Consider the following 20,235-nt stretch of genomic DNA (forward strand, 5'->3'; position numbering starts at 1 on the left):
ATGATGCAACGTAAAAGCACAAATAGTCATTCATTTTCTTCACCGTGGAGCTCACTGCAGTGCTGTGGTACTTACTTGATCCCAAGCATCGTAAAGGCCAAACCATTTAACCTTCAGCTCTGTTGAGACTCCCCAAAACTCTTGAGTCTGCTTATGATTTTGAAGATTCTATAAAGGGAAAGGAATTCCTATTTTCCAGTTATTCTTCTGTCCCCACAAGCACGGAGAAACCTTGACCTCTAGCTGTTAAATTTGGGCAGCCAGGAAGGGCTTGCATAGGACCCTCATACAGTGTTGAATACTTTTTGCAGCAAGCCCAGCTTCTGAGTGCTTGGGTGAATAGCTTGCAGGACAGAGCCATTGTTTCCCACACCACAACAGTGGGTGATTCTTTCTTGGGGGCTGGGGGAGGGGGTGTTGGATGGGAATCCTATTTGTAAAAAAGTACTCTTGTTGTTTAGATTTGGAAATTAGACTGATGGGATTTATTGCACTCATGAAATTTCCCTGAGCTGTTTGTTAATTAGAATGCAGGACAATGTCATATCTGTCTCCTGTGAAAGAAGGTGTAATTACACAACAGTACAAGTCATTTAAAAAATAAGGGCTTCAAAGAGGCCAGGAATTGATGGACCAAGGGCAAGTGACTTTTTTTTTTTTTTTTTTTTTTTTTTTTTTTTTTTTTTTTTCTAAAAGGAGCAAAGGATTTAGCACAATCACTTTTCTCTTGAGGAATTCAAATCACGTTATACAATAGTTTTAAGAGAATTTTATAGTTATGTTGAGCTTCTATGCTCTCCTCGAGGTAGTCACTTATATAAAATATCAAGACCTTTGCTGTTTTAGTCAAACATCAATTTGGCCAATGTACAGTCTTTTTTGAAGGTGAAAATACAAGGAGCCTATTTCTGAAAACGAGAGATAACTTGGTAATCATTTGATTTGGTTTCAGGGAACAAAGAGTCACTGGAACCCTCGTGTTTATTCTGACTGGTCTGTCAGTCTTTATGGCTCCCATCTTGAAGGTAAATATGTGAAGTCCTTGTCTCTTCCTCCTTCTCAGTATGCAACAGATAACTGGGTATGTGGAGAGTAGAATTCCTTATCTGCAACATTCTCCTCAGTTCTGGAACACACTGAAGCAGACAGGGGTCCGGTAGAACAAGTATTTTCAAAACTTTTATTTTGATCTCCTCACTCCTTCACTCCTTCTACTATGAGTTATTATTATTGTTGTTGTAGTTACTTGGTTGAGCCATATTAAATTAGCAGTATTGGAGCTTTGGACCTATACAAATGATAATTCCACCGCTTACTCTGACTGCTCGCCCCTCCTCGCTGCATCTCTTACTGTCCTTACATCCTGTCTTCCCACTGCTTTCCAACTACCTGTCCCTAAACCCTGCTTCCCTTCCCCCCATACGCAGGCTCACACTAGACTCCTGGATAACATGAATGATCATTTTGTAACTTTTCTCCTAGTCTTAATTATTGCTGACTATGTTTCTCTTTTCTTTGAATCAGAAGGCCTAATCTCCACAGAGGAAAAGTTGAGTAAAATTAACTGGTCTTTGATGAGAAAACTTTAGAAATGAACTTTGGAAGAAGAGAAAAATGACATGCCAGATGATTTAGAAAATTAGGAGTCAAATATATATGTTTGATCATTGGGGTGACTATCTGACAAAATTGATGAATACGAACTGTATGGGAAAACCTAGTACAAGGATGAGATAGGGTTAAAAGTGCAGGTTTAGCTGTCATGAAGCTTCCATTTCTTTGTGACACAGGCATTTTATTCTTCTCTTCTATTACATAAACAATACTGGCCAATTATTGATAGTTTGTATTTGATGCTTTGCACCACAGTACAAAACCTGAAAATTACCTATAGACCTAGAAGCTATTAACAACCACTTAATATCCTTTCAAGTTTGCCTCTGAGAATTTTTATTTATTTTTAAACAGTTCTCATTTTTCAGATTTTTAAGATACTTATTTAACTACACAAGTGATGGAGCAGTACACTCTTGTAAAGAATTCAAACCATACAGAAGTATAGAGAGGGAAAGGCAAAAGACCTCTGTTTCTCTCAAGTTGGCACATTTATGAGTGGGTTGCCATTCAGATGAACTTGAGGAAAGTAGAACTATAATTTCGTAGCCTATAGCTAAGACTGGTTTTGCCCTTAGGGAATTTAGATAAACACATATGTTATGCAGAAAATACTTGGTAAACAGCTAAAAGATTTAAATATTCATCTCTTGTTCCTGGTTTCCACAATGTCAGTTAACTGGCTTAACTAATTTCTGCCTGGAATCATGAAGGAATATATATTTCATGCACACGTGGGACAATAAAATTTAAAATAACCTTGAAGAAGTTATCTCTGATCATGTACAAAGAACCTCAGGAGAGTACAGGTCTTAAGGTTTTGCAGGGACAAAAAAAAATCTGTGATTCCTTTTGCCAGTAGAAAGCAAGTTGTGGGGCAGGTTTGAAGTTGTGAGTTTCACAGCATCAAGTCCACAACCTGAAGGCTTTATGTTCCTTTGTTGCCCCACAGACACCAGTACAGCAACTGGTGGCAATGTCTAGCCACATAGACCATAGAACCTCATCTGGACAGATGGACAGATCCATTTTTAGAAAGGTCATTGTAGGCAATTGTGACCTCACGTTGTCGGAGGATCTATAGGAATGAATTTGCTCCTGGGTTCCCCAAAGGTGGGCTCACAGGATACAACTGCAGAGTTTTTTTATGGGGTCTCTTAGAGATTAGCTCCTAGTAGGGGATGAATAGAAATATTTCCATCAATTCAAATAAGCTTATTAGCATATCAACCCCCACCGATTTTTTCTTTTGTTTTTATATTATGTCTTTTCATGAATACAGTATAAAATCCTAACTCAAAAAATTCAGTTGTTTAAGAGCCCCCTTTTTTTGTTGTTACAGCAAATTGGCTTTAATGTTAAGAGAATCTGTCAGCTGAGTAATCACGTATGATCCCAAAGGGACACAGAGAACAGATACTGTATAAACTGCTATTTTTAGGAAAAGATGGAAGACTCACATTTTCTGCAGCACCTCTTCCTAACTGTTTTCTAACCCTGCACCCAAATGTGGCTGCAGAAGAATTAAAGCTGAAAGCCCTTGTGTTCTTTATTGTACAATGATTCTTTTTGCCCTGATGTGCAAAGCACTTTCGTATCTGCAGGAACAGATTAGAATACAGAGAAAGGAGAAAGAGAGATGTAAGTGATCAATGAGCGTGAGTTTGCTTTTCCTTGTGACCTTCCTTAAGCTCACCCTTATTCAGCTGCTAATGTTCATAATTATGGCTATTTCAACTTTGGGAAATGCAAAGAATCATTGTAAGAATCAGTGAAAAAGGTAGTCCAGCAAACATTTTTATTGGGCAAGGCTTATACTCAAAATGTGGGAAATGAAATTATTTTGTTACTATGGTTTCCAATATATTGTGGGAAACATAGATTTTAAAACAACAATCAAGTATTCCAGCACTGACAGTTGCGATTCCAGACTTTGGCGAGTAGAACTGTTCTTTACTTTAGGCATCACATTAGCTAATTTTAGATCATGTGCCCTTCTTGCCATTGAAATTGGGTAGCTTATAAGCATTCACCAGAGAATTCTTGGTGGCTCATGTAAGAAGTCAATACAGGAAGAGGCAGATGTTGAGGGTACAGCTTAACTAAAACTTAAGTAACAACTAAGTGGAGTCAGGATTACCAATTAACCTCAGAATTCACACAGAAAGAGGTACCAGGGGTGACTTGGGAGGAGGGAACCTTTTTCCTCCACCATTTGACTGTGTGTTTTAAAGGGACAGGTGACAACTTTAGAGAATGGTTTTACTTAAGAGTCTGCCTTTGAAAGGCAGATCAAATGCATGGAATCAAGAGAAATATGTGCCTTTCACTTTTTAAAAAGGACATGGCTCAACACCTCCCCTTCCCAGCTCCCTGCATCCCACTGTTTCCTTGCCTCAGAGGATGCGAGGAATTTCCTCCCTGCCCTAAGCAGGGTGGGCGGCTGTTCTCTGCGCCTCCTTATGCAGGCTTACTTTGAACAGGAAGTCTGTGACCTCTGTTTTGATCTCTTTGCCAGAGTCTCTCTTTTTACATGGAAAAAATGTAAGGAGTCATAATGTATTAGCTTTAAGTTCATGAGGATACCCCGTGACCTCAACCAGCTGCACTCACACATGCCTCAAATCCCACCCCGGATCCAGTACAGAGCTGTGGGGAAGTAGGAAAAACTGGCTTCCCAGGCTGGTTACAGTTTCAATCCGTGTCTCTGCAGCAGAAGTACTGCCTGTTGAGCTCGTGTTCTGGATGGGGACGCTGGGGCCCACCACAGAGCAGCAAAAAGATGAAAGACCGTTCCTAGGGCTTCCTTTTCCAATGCTTCTGGCAAGCTTAAAGAAATAAAGATCCAGTAAAGTTCACTGCCCCTTCTGTGGTCTTCGCTTGAAGCAGTTCATCTTTAACATGAGGTGTAGCCGAAATTGATCTTTCGGATTTGTTTAGGGTTCTAAAATGCGGAGGCTAGTGTTTAATTTGTACCTGGCAGGCGTTCACTGAGCCTCTCCAGTGTGCCACACCCCCTGCTCGGTATCAGGGAAACGAGGAGAGAGGGTAGAGAGGAGGAGGAGGGTGGTAATAATGGCTCCCGTTCACTGGGAGCTTGGCGTTGGACCAAGAGCTCTGCACAGATTGCTTTTATTTAGTTCTCCAGTAAAACCTATGAAAAACGTATGTATAATTGCATCTATCCTACAGATTTAAAAATAAATAAATAAATAAATAACTGGCCAAGTCCCAAAGTTCTTAAATGGCAGAGCCAAAGTTTGAACTCAGGCAGTTCTAACTCCAAAAGCCTGATCTCATAACCATCATGGTTTATTGCCTTTTAAAATAAAACAGTATTGGCCTCAAAGAGCTCCTTTACTTTCATTTCCTCAGAGATGATCTTCCCCAGTTTCTTTGATCAAATTTCCAGGCCTCTTACATAGAGAGAAATGTGGCATTTTCACAACCTCTTCATCATAAGTTGCTCCGTGGTTTTGTCATCATAAGACTAAGGACCAGATTGCAAGTTGGCAGCTTCCTTATGGTCCCAGATTTTTAGGGCTTGAGGGCATTAGGATGTGTTTTTGATAACATGTTCCTGAAGACAGTCGTTATTGTTGGAAGGAAAATATTGTAGAGCTTATAGAAAACTGAGGTTTTGAGTCCGACCTTTGCAGCCATCTTTGTGTCCTGTACTCCCGCAATCCCACCCTCACCGCAGAGGGACCAGAGGGAGCTGTGTTGGGCAGCTGCCAGCTTCTCGACTTGCCAGTGAAGGTCCTGATGCTAATAATGACATCAGTACCACATTTATCCTTCCTTCAGCATCTACTATGAGCCAGTCCCTGAACTAGATCTTCTATAATCTTTATCATAACCACTCTATAGATGAGAATACTGAGGATAGCAGTTGACAGTTCTCTCGGTTCCACAATGGGTAGAGCCAGAATTGGAACCCAGGTCTAACTTCCTGTACTTCCATGCCCTTCATCAGTACTCGTTCTGAGCGTCAGACACATGCGCACACGCACACGATGACTATTACTCCTCTGGGTGGCCTCCCTCCTGTCCTGAATTCTGCACTGTGGACAACTACCATCTACCTTTCTTATTAAATTTACCCTTTCACATTTTTTTTATAGCAATATTCTAACACTATCAAAAATCAAAGGGAGGGCTAAGTAAAAAAGTGGAACTACATTCACCACAATTTGAAAAATTTGGTGACATAATCTTGAGTATGCTAAATCTCCATTGACTTAATTTAATTTTTCTGTCTGGTTCTAGGATCAAGCATTTAACTTTTTCATTTCTAATGTTTATGAGAAACATATAATATTTACTTATAATCCTTTTCACCAAAGAATTTTTTTTTAAAACGTTATCATCTCTGCAGCTGTTTTCCTACCTGTACCCCATTCTGAGTTAATGGTACCTTCCGATTTTATTTTGTGGTAGATTTCGCAAAATCTGGCATAAATTCAGAGAAAGTAGACTTCAGCACTATGGTACAACTTTCCTTCACTCTGGTGCTAGAGCTGCGTTAGAGAAAATATTTAGCTAAATTTAGGGGAGGGGTGGAGATAACTCTCAGTATCCCCTTTGTGATTACTTTCTTTCAAGCCAGAGAAAACACTTTACTCAGATTAAAAAGTAACTACTGCCGGATTTCTAACAACATGCCCAACTCTCTAAGAGAACTATGTGTCTCTTTTCCCCTTTCACCTTTCTTTCCCTCCCAAAGAATTAAAAATGAAATGGATATATGGGAGGAATCATCATATATTAAAGAAAAGTGGGAGAGCCCTTGCTTTCAAAGGATATTTAAAAAAATTTAAAAATGAGTGAAAGCTGTGAAATGGTTTCTTTGTTGGTTATTCTTTTGGTCAGTTTATACAGGGGAATGGGAATAAGTACATTCTAAAGGAAGTAAAGGCATGTGTCAGAACTCAAGTGGCTTGAATGTGATGTGCTCACCTCTTTGTGGTGATGGTGGGGTATTACAGCGCACATGCCTTCCCCAACACTTCTACTGTCCCTCCTACCCCCTTAACAGTCAACATCAATTATTTTTTTCTGAGTTCAAGATCAAATTACCTATGTTACAATTATTGTTTTTTTCTAGAAAGAATGTGGGATGTTTTATGTAAATAAATATATGTATTACATATAAATTTAATAATTCCTGTAGCTAGCCGGTAACAATGGAGATTGTCATGACATATTTTGAATTTACTAATTTCCAGTAGTGGCCAAAGGGTTTCAGGTACAGAACGTTTTAGGTCATTCCCAGGGTAGACATAGAAATTATATTTCATTTAATACATGTAATAGTTCTTTAAAAATTACTCTGAAGTCATACTGTTTCCTGCCTACAAAGCCTCCTTTATGTAGATTTGGTAAGATTGAACTTAATTGATTGTGGTTTTTGAAAACCAAAATTACTTGAACTTCTTTTCAAAATCCAAGCTTGAGAACCTTTTGTTGTTCAAACAGAAGACTTCCCAGAAACAGAATCAACCTTGAGTTGCTTAGTTTCTACAGTACTAAGGACATTTTAAAAGTCTAGGAACAGATAAAACTTAAGGAACATTGAATTGGAACTTCCCATTGCTAAAACACTTTGTATTATTGTAAAAAGACTCTTGCTAATTAGTGCATAAAAATGTATTAATTCACTTTTTAAAGATGAGTATTACTACATGTGTGTAATTAATTGCTTCCGTATGCTCGATGCTCCTTTCAAGCAGGGTTCTCATTAGTTAGTCCTCTTAATATTCCTGAGAGGAAGAAAGGGGACAGCCGTTTGATGTTTGCTTAATTGAAAGAGGCATTTATACACCAAGCTGATAGATGATTTGGCAAAAATTATTAAGAAAAAATCAACAGGCTGTTGGAAAGGAACTTGGTCTCAGGAGTGAAGCAACTGTCTACCTTTCTATCTCACAGTTCATGCAAACATCTGGTTTACATAATCATTCCTTTTAAGGGGAAAGGGAAACAAATTTTTTTCCCCGTTAAAAAAATTATTTCTGAGGTTATACATGCTTATTGTTAAAAAAAAAATGCCAACAGGCATCAAATGAAAGTTGAAAATCTCCCTCTACTTATTTCTAGTGTAGAGTTTAGAAGTTTATCAATGATAAACTAATTAGAGTTCACTATATTATTATGTTGTATCTTTTAGTTTCAAATTTGGTCTTTATTTAAACTATTCTTCTTCATTACTGTTTTTATTATTTTTTTTAACCTTTCTCCATTTTTCTTTCTTCCTAGTTTATTCCCATGCCTGTTCTCTATGGCGTGTTCCTGTATATGGGGGTAGCATCCCTTAATGGTGTGCAGGTGAGTTTTCCATAGCAATCTAAGTATAGTTGTGTTCTTTTCTAATAGTGGGAGTAGTCCAGTAACAGATCTTTGATGAAAAGTGCTACTCATTAACTGCTGAGTTTTTAGAATGTGTGTATTTACAGTAAACAAAGTGGTGGTTGCCAAAAGGGAGGTGGGGGGGGATGGATGAAATCCAGAAAGGGGATTAAGAATGTACTTAACCATGATGAGCATTGAGTAGTATATAGAATTGTTGAATCATTACATTATATACTGAAAAGAATATAGCACTGTAAGATTTATGGATAGATAGATAGATAGATAGAGAAAATGCATTTGTTTTCTACTTTCTCTGCCATACATCTGCTTCTTACTTCTGGCTTAATTAAAAAAAATTAATTTGTGCTAACAAATGTTACCACAGGTACCCGTTCTTGAAATCAGCTGTTAAAACCGGTCATTTAATTAGGGAAATGAGAGAGCTGTGATCTCTCTTCCTCTCTCCTTCCTCCCCTGCTTCCTTCCTTCATCTCAAGAAGGAAATCAAACTCTTTGGGGTTCTTCTCAAGGCACTGTTTATCCCTCTGCCCTTAAACCATACTAAGAACAGGCTCTTATTTGATTCACTTTTCACATGGCTGAGATCAATGATCAAAAGTTTTGCACCAATAAAAGAGTAAAGTCAATGTGGTTTAGTGCTACCCTTGTCCAAAACTTCAGCTATTCACAATTTGGGTAGAACTGGCCCCCTTTAAAAAAAAAAAAATCATTAGGGAAAACTTTGTAAGGGACTTTGTCTTTCAATTGAGGTTTAATTTAATTGGCACCAGGAGACTGGAAGTACTTCTGCTGCTTTCTGGCACCTTGTTAATTGTAGCCTTATTTAGCACTTACTAATGTTTTAATGGGAAAAGACTGCATGTTCTGTGAACATCATAAGAATTTATTTAAAACCCTTCATAATAGTCCTTGCTTTCATTTATTGAATTTAGATTAATTTGGTTTTAGAGTCAGATAGAGCTGGGCAGGTGGCCAGGCCCCCAAAAGCAGAAAAGGCTGTTTTATTTTCCCCTTGTTTAGGTCCCCTCTGGGTAGAGTTCTTCGCCATTGGGATATTTGTCACAAAATACAAGATGGGGCTTCATAGATTGGACTAGATGGATGTGAATGGGTTTTTGTTGTTGTTGTTCTTATGAAACTTTGGGCAAGAACAAGTATATTAAAAAATACTTTGTTTTTACCTGGTTTTGTAAATATTCTTTTTTCCCCTAAATGGAAAAATATGAAACTAATATGGTTTCCAAATTAATAGTTTTTTTGGGGGGGGGCGCTTAAATAGGTCAGTCTAGATCAGAGGTTTGATTTTTATGCGTTCTAGATGTTTAACCAATGGTTGGAGCTCAATACATGTTTATTAAATTAAATAGAAGGCAAAAAAATCAGCAATTTCATAATGTTGGAGAAAAAAGTCCTTTGCTAAAGGCACAGCCAGTGGATTCCTGAATTCGGCAATGCTGTTGTCCTTCTTCCCTTTGTCTTTTGACACTCCCTCTTTTAGACCTTTTGGTAAGATTTCACTTAGCAATGAAATTTTGTAACCCAGTCTTTATAAACAGCAAGGCCCGCTCTGGTCAAAAATAGGCCTAGATAGAGAAAGAAAGTTTGTTACATAGGAAATAGCTTCCGAGAAGCTCGTCTGTGATAGTCTAGTTTACTTGGACGCTTCTCCCTTTCCTCCAGAAAGAAAGCAGAGATGCTATGTTGGAGTCCTAATACATAATAATTCAATTCAGCAGCTATTTAGTGAATATCTTTCGTTTGCGAGATCCTCTGATAGGTCCCAAAAAATCGTCCTTCTCATCATTATCCATGGAGACTCAGCAGTTAATCCCTGAAGCACGGTACCTGTCACAGAGGTGCTCAGCGGCCAGCATAGGACCTGTTTCCACACAATACAGACCACCTCTCCTGGATTCCAATGTCTAGTTGTTGACCCTCTGAAACTCACTATCGTAGTCATATGGCTTTTCTTTGAAAAGGAATGGTAATGAATTGCTGACTTATTATTTAAGTTATGCTATCAATAAATAATGTGGAATTTGTGAAAATAGCAGTGCATTCCCATTTTCAAGTTAGATACTTCCTTTATACTCTTGAAACATCCCTGAAATGTCTACCATGCACAGTAGCACCTCTTCTTTCAGACAAGGTGACTGAGGCAGAGTGAGATACATGAGTGAGGCATCTTCCTTCATGACAAAAATAGTCACGAGATTCTCTCTCCAGAGACTCAGATAGTAAAAATAGAAAGTAAGAGATGAGCATCTAGAATTTATATTTGGCTTTGTGACTTTATTCTTTGGTGGCCACTTTGTCTCTTATATCTGTATAACATTCCTGCAGAGGAACAGTATTGGAAATCCCCTAGCATGCCTTACTGTGCTGGACTGAATTTCTGAATTCCCTGACCAGAGTCCTCTGAAAAGGACACTGCTTGCCTAAAATTATAGAAGAGATAAATCACTAGTTGTTAGGTAGGTGTTGTGGAAATGACTCTGTGTACCAGCTCTTCAAGTAATACAATTGTATCCTTGTCTGCTTTCCTCCCCAGTTCATGGATCGTCTGAAGCTGCTGCTGATGCCCCTAAAGCACCAGCCAGACTTTATCTACCTGCGCCACGTCCCCCTGCGCAGAGTCCACCTGTTCACCTTCCTGCAGGTGCTGTGTCTAGCTCTGCTCTGGATCCTCAAGTCCACCGTGGCTGCTATCATCTTTCCAGTCATGGTAGGGATTCCTGAACCTCCCCATGAAGTCAGAGCAACAGCATTAGTTGTTGTCATAGAGAAGACCCACCTGTCTTTTCCGTGTGGCTCTCATTTTTTCCCAGCCTTGGCAAATAGTTTTGATTTGATCAGGTGTGACTTAAGGTTCCTATGTCTGTGGTCATCTACCCTGGACTTTACTGGCAAACTCAGCTGAGTTCAGTTACTGACACTGGTTTCTCCAGGTCAGGGAACCTCCCTGAGCTACCATGAACTAGTTGCTAAAATGGGCATGGCTCTCGTGCTGTCGTTCTGAGCGACGATGATAAACACTAAGTCTATAGCACGATGTCTGACCTCCAGTAGACACCAGTGCACATGAGTTATTTTTAAAATACTGTACAATAGACCCAATCTAAATTACAAGTATAGCACATTTCAGTCCAAATAATAAGAAAATAAATTTGTCAACTTCGGAGAGGTCCCAGTGAATTAGAAGAAATGGAGTGAAAAGTGAGGTTTTTGAAGTTCTTGCTAAGCATAAGGGTAAGTCTGTGCTCTCAGTCCTTGCCATGAACTTGATGAGAAGCAAAGTAAAATAACTAACATTGCACTTGGAATTACAAGTGAAAGAAAGAAAAAGGGAAAATGCTAGCTCTACATTTGACTTCATTATTAAATTTTATACTTTACAAAATTTCCCATTTCTTGCAAGAAAATGCACATGCATATACTTGAAGCAAGTCACCAAGTGAGCCTCAGGTCTGATCTGTCTCTCTCACAGCTTTGGAAACAGAATTCTCATTCACAGACATATTTTATTTAATTTATTTTTTTAATAAAAATCCTCTTACTCTTAGCCAGGGTTATTTTTTATCTTATGTCTATTTGTTGTTTGTGATTTTTTTTTTCTCCAAGGAATCAGGAAAAAAAATGCTATAAAATACTAGTGATATTTGTAGAGTCATATTTTTTCATGATGGTCCCTTATACCCCCCCTTTTTTCTTGAACTCTATTAGCTCACTGGAAAACAATAATAAGAACAAAGACTTATTTGTCAAATGACTCCCATTTGACTATTGGTATAGTCTACCTGTTAGTTTTGCTAAAGATAGGAAAACAAACTTAGACCTGGATAAATTTGAAATATGTCCAGTAAATCACTTACTGCTTATGCTAAGTAATATAAAAAAATACATTCCCTTTATAGAGTATTTTTTAATCTTTCTAGAGCTTTTATTTGACCACAAATCAATAATGTAATATCAGTGGGCCAGATGTTGTTAATTTCCCTAGGAGATGAAGAAACAGACGTAGAGCATGACGTGGATAAACACAACTGTTGAATCTGAGACCGTGTCATGGCTCTCCTATCCCAGGGCACACTAATTTTACTCTTGAGCAAAGGCATCTTTAATGTACCTTTAGAAGTTACTGTTCAAGAGAAACTGTAGAATCAAAGACATATATTTTAAGGATACTGATTTTAGAGGCAGACAGCTGGGGCCCTTTGTTGTATTTTTTCCTTACCTGGCTTTGTCATCTTGGATGACATATTTATGTCTCCAAGCCTCAGTTTCCTCAGTTGTAAGATGGAGATTATAATATCTACTTTTTGAGTTTGTGGTGGAATAAATGAGAAAATCCTGCCCAAGAGTTTAGCTCAGCCTTAGACACACTGTAAGTTGTCAGGTCATAGTAGTGATTGAAGCTGCCCCATAGATTAAATGGTTTGAGCATATTTAAGGATTACCTCCATTATTAGCACTTTGAAAATGTAGTATGCTGTATGTTGTACAGGTTTTCTTGATTTTCAAAAATCTCTGTAATGTTTTAATTTTGAATAATTAGAAATCATAATACAGGCTTTTTTTTCTCTTTATACTTTCATTTTATTAAAAATCTGACATGGAAGAAAATGATTTAAAAAATAACCCTTTTTTTTGAATTATTAATTTTTTATTTTTTATAAACATATATTTTTATCCCCAGGGGTACAGGTCTGTGAATCACCAGGTTTACACACTTCACCAAAGCACTCACCAAAGCACATACCCTCCCCAATGCCCATAATCCCACCCCCTTCTCCCAAACCCCCTCCCCCCAGCATGTAATCATACACATCAGTGCATGAAGTACGTTTTACTTAAGACTTTTATGACCCAACATCCCCCGTAAAGAAAACATTTATGGTCCACGTGATATAAATCCATATAAGCAAGATGAGTTCTATCAAATTCTAGCCTTATGCAAGATAGTTTTCTACTGCCTTTGATAGGGTAATATCAGTGCTCACCGTGACTTCATCTGACATGGTTTCTTTCATACTTTCTATATTTATCCTTGCAGATCTTGGCACTTGTAGCTGTCAGAAAAGGCATGGACTACCTCTTCTCCCAACATGACCTCAGCTTCCTCGATGATGTCATTCCAGAAAAGGACAAGAAAAAGAAGGAAGATGAGAAGAAAAAGAAAAAGAAGAAGGGAAGTCTGGACAGTGACAATGATGATGTAAGGAACTTTCCAAAATTCCAAAGTAAAGCTAAAGAAATAAATGTGTAAAAAATATATGTATATACATACATATATACAAATATATATACACATACATATATATGTGAAATATATAATTGTATATATATTATATATGGTGTGTGTGTGCGTGTGTGTGTGTATATATATATATATAAATATATATATATATATATATATATATAAAATCCTTTATGTGAGATATATGGCTGAATTCCAAGAATTCAGGATGTTCACCTGGTTGTGTTACATATCAGTCTTCACTTCCCTTTGCCCTTTATTTTCTTTCCTTAGTTTTGTGTATTTTCTGAAGTATTTTTGTATAATTTCTGAAGTCCTTCTGTAGCCATTACACAAATAGCAATGAAATGACTTCCAAAGAAAACCTCATCACATCTAAAGAACTCCAGTCTCCCTTCTCATAGATAGAAAGGAAATTTGCTTCATGATGCTCTAAAATGTATTTGTTTTGCTCTTGATAATCCAGATTTAAATATGAATTAATAACTCAGTTTTGTGTAATTTCAAGCCTAATGTGGACAAACACCTGTGACCTCCGCTCCGGTGGGCTGTGGGTCCGCTTGCGTGGGCTCTCAGCCCCGGTGCTCTTCTAGTGTACTCCTCCTCACATTGAACTTTGACCTGATTTAAGATGATCTCTCTGTAACCCTTCAATGAAAAGCAAAGGGAATTGGAGCTTAGGGTCTTTCTACATAATTATAGTAGGTAATTTGTAGTCGAGACAAGATGATCCCCCTGCAATTGGGTGGTTAAACTGAGAAATAAAATTATTGCCCCCTTTTTTTTCCTTGAGGAAACCATTTCACAGGTGCTCCAATAGGGGTCTGTAATCAGTACTAGGGGAACAGCTGGGATTATTTCTCTCTCTCTCACACACACACACACACACACACACACACACACACACGAATACATACAATTATTCCAGTAGCCTTCTGAAAGGACTGCCACAATGACATTTTCCGTGTGCAGACTTGTTCTGGATTTCACGCAGTGCGGTATCCCCATTCCAATTGCAACCTGGTGTACAGTTCTAAAGTGGGAATAGAGTTACGTTTTGGTATCTGTACGTGATCATTTTGATTGATCGTGCATACTTGTCCTGACTTGCCATAACAGCTCTTTATAGTATCTGATTTTTTCCTATTTTACAGGAGAAAATTTAGACTGAGAAATGTGAAGTCATTTTTCTAAGTGTACGCAGTCATAATGGCAAAGCCAAAACTCCAATCCAGGCCTGTCTGGTTATTTCCAGCTGGTCTGGCTGTCTGATTGTATTCTTTGTGGAGAATTTAGAAATAGTACAGTGAAGGAAGGCAACAGACAAAATTGGATTTCAGATAAATTGATCCAATAAAAAAAGGCTAAATATATGAGGCCCATTTAGCTGAAGAGAAAAAGAGTCCAAGGGAGCTTTTGTGATTGTCACCATCCATCTTCAGTGAGAACAGGTGTATAGATTTTCTGTTTCCAGTGATGACGGTAAAAGAGATTGCATTTAAACTGCAGTACAGATTAGGGTGCGGTGTTAAAAAGAAGGATATGTTTACACATTGAATAGAAATCAGAATTCGAAATTAATTTCTAGACCACTCAAGACAAAAAAGAAAAAAGGAATGCTTGAAATACTGACATAATTAAAGTAATATTTCATCTTGAATTTTCAAAACAAGTATGCCAGTGTATGTACACCGATACCAAACTTAAAATTTACTACATATTACTAGCATATGAACTGATATTATAGAATCATCATCTCTAATAGTTTTTAAGAAAAAAATAAAATACTGACTTTTGAGATGCTTTAACTTTGTTTCTGTGGTGTCAAAAGTTGGATTAGATGAGCTCTGGAGTTCTTCTAATTCTTTGTTTCAGTTTCTAGTAAATTGTATTTTATTTAAACAGTTCTATTATGTTGTTAATGATATTTCTCATTTCCAGCTTTGTATTTCCAACAGATTTCTTGAAGATAACGTGTGATACTTGTTCCTTTTCTTTTCCTCTTTCTCTTCTACCCCCAGTCCCTGCTAGAAAACAACAAGCGCATAGATTTGTCCTAGTGAACTCACCCAGGCAATTTAGAGTACATGTGTGTAAGAAGTTCTCTGAGCTCATTATTTGGGGCTCTCCTAGTATTCACCTGGTAATCAGGGGTGCTGGGGTCCATGGATAAAGAGAGCCACACAGGGGCATGGCGGTTACAGAACTTTCATGAGTAGAACTTTCATGAAAATTATGGCTTGCCAATATTTTAAGCCACTCCATCATTTTTGGATCTGGCTGGTAAGCTATGAATTAAGGGTTGGCTTCCAACCTGTTCATCTATAAATGCTAGTATTGGGGGAAACACTTGAAATACTGTGATTAAAACTTGTCCTTCCTGACATTCTCATAAAGATACATGCATGTGGAGTCTTCATTTTTTGTGTGTGTCAATTCAAGTGTAATATCTTAGTCCTTTAAAATCATATTGTGGGGGCACCTGGGTGGCTCAGAGGGTTAAGCCTCTGCCTTCAGCTCAGGTCATGGTCCCAGGATCCTGGGATCGAGCCCCACATCAGGCTCTCTGCTCTGTGGGGATCCTGCTTCCTCCTCTCTCTCTCTCTCTCTCTCTCTCCCTGCCTCTCCACCTACTTTGAGATCTCTGTCTGTCAAATAAAAAAAAAAATCATATTGTGGCTTATTACCCTCTTTATATTCACCTTAAAGGAATTTTCAGTGTATCTAGTACTCTACAAAGGTTTATTTTTTCTTCGACCTCTGGTTCTTTTTTTCCCCCCTCCCAATATTTCTGCTAACGGGCATCTCTTTGGTACTTCCAGTTAAGGGATGGATTTCATCTTTTCGGTCCAAACATAGAGTTGTATTCAATATAATGAATTCTTTAAAAAAGGAAGGTGGTAATCCTGTGAAAATCTGTTATAGTTTTGGCTCTGGTGACCTGTTTTTTTCAAACAGACCCATGAATAGCTGCCAGATTTTATCATTTTATTTCCATTGTGATTTACCTGATGATCATAAGTACTTTCCTTTTATTTTCTCACATTTTGATAAACGTTCAAATATTTTTGGTATAAGCAAATTCAAATGAACATTTGACTCAAAAATAGTTTTGATGGATTATTAGAGTAGAAGGGAAAGGTTCATTTTCAACTCTCTATCGGGGTTCCTTGGTAGTGAATGTCAGTCTTCTACCTGTCTTGGAAGGAAAGTCTTGGACGTGCAATCAGAAAGCATAAACAAAACAAAAATTTCAAGACCATGTTCTAGTTGAGGGTGTTTCCTAAATTTAATCTTTCACGTTGAGATTAGTTACTTTACCCTACAACAAAGCCATCAGTATTTGCTGATTGTGGATCCAGCTTATTGGAAAGCTTTATAATTGTTTTAATTTGTAGTGATCCCTTTTTGGTGTGGTTCTAGTTTTAATTGACTTTATCCCATTAACTCAGAAGAGAGGAAAGCAAACCTGAAGAATATTGTGTAGAATTTGAAAAGTTTGCAAGTAAAAATGATCATATCAAAGTCTTTTCCCCTTAGACGATGTAAATGCTAATATGGTAGGTTTGATCAATACTGGGAGATAGGGAGGGCTGTATAGTAAAAATGCTCTAAAAACTGTTGTAAATTTCTTTCACAGTCTGACTGCCCATACTCAGAAAAAGTTCCAAGTATTAAAATTCCAATGGACATCATGGAACAGCAACCTTTCCTAAGTGATAGCAAACCTTCCGACAGTGAGTAGAACTAACCTCTTGCTTACCTGCTCAAATATGATTTGCGCTTGCAGAGAGAAAACCTTAGAATTATCATTTATATTAACTTTCCCTCTATTTTCTTTTCTGGATTTTTTTTCTATGTGAAGATTTCCATGTAATTACTATAAAACTTCATTTTTACATTCCTTGAGCCTCACTTTTCTTTCTTTTATTCATAACCTTTTAAGTTTTTGTTTGGTAGTTTTTTTTTCTTTTTTTCTTTTTTTTTATTTATATATATTTTTTTATTTTTTATATCAAAAGAAATGTTTGGTAGTTTTTTGCTCTGATCCAAATTATCACCAGTTTCTTTCAATTGCTAGACTTGTAACTGTGTTTTTAATTGATTTTTCATTTTACCTGCTGATATGTAGAATTGCAGCTTATAGTACTACATCACTGTCTGTTACTGTTTGTCTTCCTTAGGCTTTAGCCAATGACCAAATGAGTTCAAGAGAGAAAATTGCATCATGAGTCTCTAAATGATCATTGAATCAGTTGTTCCTACTGAGCATTTGGGATAATTGTTATTTTCAATTAAATTAGCAATCAATCATAAAATATTATTATAACTTTTTAGGTATCAATTATAAGATATATGCAGTTTCTTCCTAATTTCCTTATTCCTTTTCTGCTATTTTAGAAACGCCTTTTTAAGTGGACTGGTCTTTTGGGGTAATAGCTTAGTGACTAAAGTGTAATGGTTTCTGACATACCGTCTTTTCTTCTGTAATTGAGGTAATAGACCATGTGAAAAAGCGGAAAACCCCTATAGTAACATTAGTGAATATCTCAAGCTTTTCTAGGAGCACATAGCAATTGCTTCCAAACTACTTTCACTTTGGGTTCTCACTTGAAGAAAATACCTTCTTTTAGACCCAGATGCTGTGATTCAAAGTCGACTGATATGTTATGGGGAAAAAAGATAGTTGAGACACTTTTATTTTCATTTGACAATGCCAGTGCAACTTCAGCAAGAGGTTACCACGAGAAGTTGGAAATGAATGGTTTGTGAAAAATAGGTATATTAGTTATCTGTTGCTATGGAGCAAATTACCACAAAATTTAGCAGCTTAGAACAACAAACAAGTACTTTCTTACATAGTTCCTGACATTCAGGAATGTAGGAGCAGAGGATTTAGGTGGTTCTATGTCCGGGTCTCTGGTGAGATTGCAGGCAAGCTTTCGGCTGGGGCCAAGCTTGAAGACAACAGGAACTGGGATCTGCTTCTAAACTCAGGCAGAAGGCAACTGGGAGGAAGTTTCAGTTCCTTGGCCCATGGGCACCTCCGTGGGGCTGCCCGTCATGTAGTTGCCCCCAGTGCCAGTGAGAGCAGAGAGAAAAACCAAGGCAGAAACTGCACTTTTTGATAACTGAATCTCAGAAGTGACCTGCCATCCCTTCTCCCATGTTCTGTTGGTCTCAGGCAGACCAACCCTGGTACAGTGTGGGGGGGACTTACACAAGGACGTGAATACCAGGAAGCGCAGGGAGCAGCGGGGGTTCGTCCTGGAGGCTGGCTGCCACACTGGGTTTAAAGAGCCTCAGCTTTGGTGTTCAGGCCATAAACCCGTAACTTGTAACTGAGGCTAATTTCTTTTCAGTCCTATCCACGGGATTTAGTTAATATTTCTTTTCTGAATTCAAGCTCCTCAAACCATATCCTGGCTTCATTTTTCATATTATTAATGCTAGAGAATTAATAGCAAAATGAAACTGAGAAAGGGACATGGCACATATGTCTTCTGTTGGCATCATGACCTGGTATAACTCTTCTAAGTAACGTTTAAAGGCTGCTTCAAAAGTAAAAAAATTTTTAAAAAAGCACCACCAGCTAGAACTTGAGGCTCCTGGAAAAAAGTTTATGGCAAATTGATTATTTAGTGCTAGTTGTTATTCATCTCCTCAAAAACCCATCAGGAGGATATATGGAAAATGGGTATCATATTAGAAATTTACTTAAGCAAAATATCTTTGATCATTCTAACTGAAATTATTTCTAATGTATTAATCTTTTATAATCCATGAAAGAACAAAATTGATAGTAGAGGTGCAGGATAATGAAATTCCTCACAGTCTGTTTCTCCCCCATGAATAACAGCAGGACAAAACTGAGGATGCTGAAAATGAAAGGAAATCCAAGGGCAAAGACCTAAGACATTAAGTAGATGCTCTAAAATTGATTGGCCTCCAACCCCTTCATGGAGGAAAACAACAGTGGTCCGTCCCAGCATACCTAGGGGAAATGAAATAAACAGATTGTTATCTTGGTCACATAACTTCATTTCTCAGCTCAATATGATGTCTCTGGAAATTGTCTAGGGGTGCCTGTGTGGCTCAGTTGGTTGAGCATCTGACTCTCGATTTCGGATCAGGTCATGATTCCATGGTCGTGAGATCAAGCCCAGCTCCACGCCCCGCGGGGTGTCTGTCTCTCTCCTTCTGCTCCTACCCTTGCTCATGCATGCACACTCTCTCTCACGGTCTTTCTCTCTCAAATAAATAAAATCTTAAAAAGAAAAAAAAAAGAAAAAGAAAAAAGAAATTGCCTAAACTTGCTTTCTCTTTCCAATTGTCATGCATGAATTTTTATGAAGATTTTTATTTTTACTCGAATTTTATACGTTAGCAAAGAGTACTGTTCACAATTTAAAGAAATTTTTCTTTTCCAGGAGAAAGATCACCAACATTCCTTGAACGCCACACATCATGCTGATAAAATTCCTTTCCTTCAGTCACTCGGTATGCCAAGGTAAAGGACAAGTCCGTGTTTTATGTTGTTCTGTGGGATGATTGCCCCACAGAAATGTAGTCCACGGCAGATTATTGGCTGAACGCCTTGTTTTCCTTCCTGTCCATAAGCTATCTTGAATCAATTACTCAATCCCCGAACCTCGCCCCAGCTTTTATGTAGGAAGTATCCTAAGAGATCTACTATCCTTAAAAGTAATGGAAACATTCACTATCGTCATGGTAAAGCCCAGGACCAATGTTTGCTTTTATCATTTTCATATCATCTCTGATTTAAGGGATAGCTGCCATTTTCTGGCAGCTCTCCCGTAGTTTTCTTCCCCAGTCTTAACACGGCTCTAGACATTTCAGATCCTCCTTGATTTTCCAAAAAGCAAAAGCTCAGAACATTTTCTTCATGTAGGTCTCTTTGTCCTTTGATTTCTGACAGTATCACCCAGCTGGCAGTCCTCCTTCTCGATTTTTGTGTTTTTTTTTGTTTT

At 37.8% G+C, this 20,235-nt stretch overlaps 1 protein-coding gene across 2 annotated transcripts in view; it reads left to right on the forward strand.

Annotated features, from left to right (window-relative positions):
- SLC4A4 (solute carrier family 4 member 4) overlaps positions 1-20,235 on the forward strand; it is a 350,735-nt gene that overhangs the window by 325,922 nt on the left and 4,578 nt on the right. The window contains exons 20-25 of one of the 2 annotated variants that reach the window (XM_045079853.1): positions 953-1,025; positions 7,873-7,941; positions 10,538-10,711; positions 13,040-13,201; positions 16,884-16,980; positions 19,675-19,754. In XM_045079853.1, the coding sequence (XP_044935788.1) occupies positions 953-1,025; positions 7,873-7,941; positions 10,538-10,711; positions 13,040-13,201; positions 16,884-16,980; positions 19,675-19,718 (619 nt within the window). In that variant the 3' untranslated portion in view covers positions 19,719-19,754. The remainder of the gene's footprint in view (positions 1-952; positions 1,026-7,872; positions 7,942-10,537; positions 10,712-13,039; positions 13,202-16,883; positions 16,981-19,674; positions 19,755-20,235) is intronic. The other variant, XM_045079852.1, reaches the window with a different exon arrangement.

Source organism: Mustela putorius, unplaced genomic scaffold (assembly GCF_011764305.1).
Source record: "Mustela putorius furo isolate JIRA1106 unplaced genomic scaffold, ASM1176430v1.1 tig00000430_pilon_pilon_pilon, whole genome shotgun sequence".
In the NCBI taxonomy this organism is placed as follows: domain Eukaryota; kingdom Metazoa; phylum Chordata; class Mammalia; order Carnivora; family Mustelidae; genus Mustela; species Mustela putorius.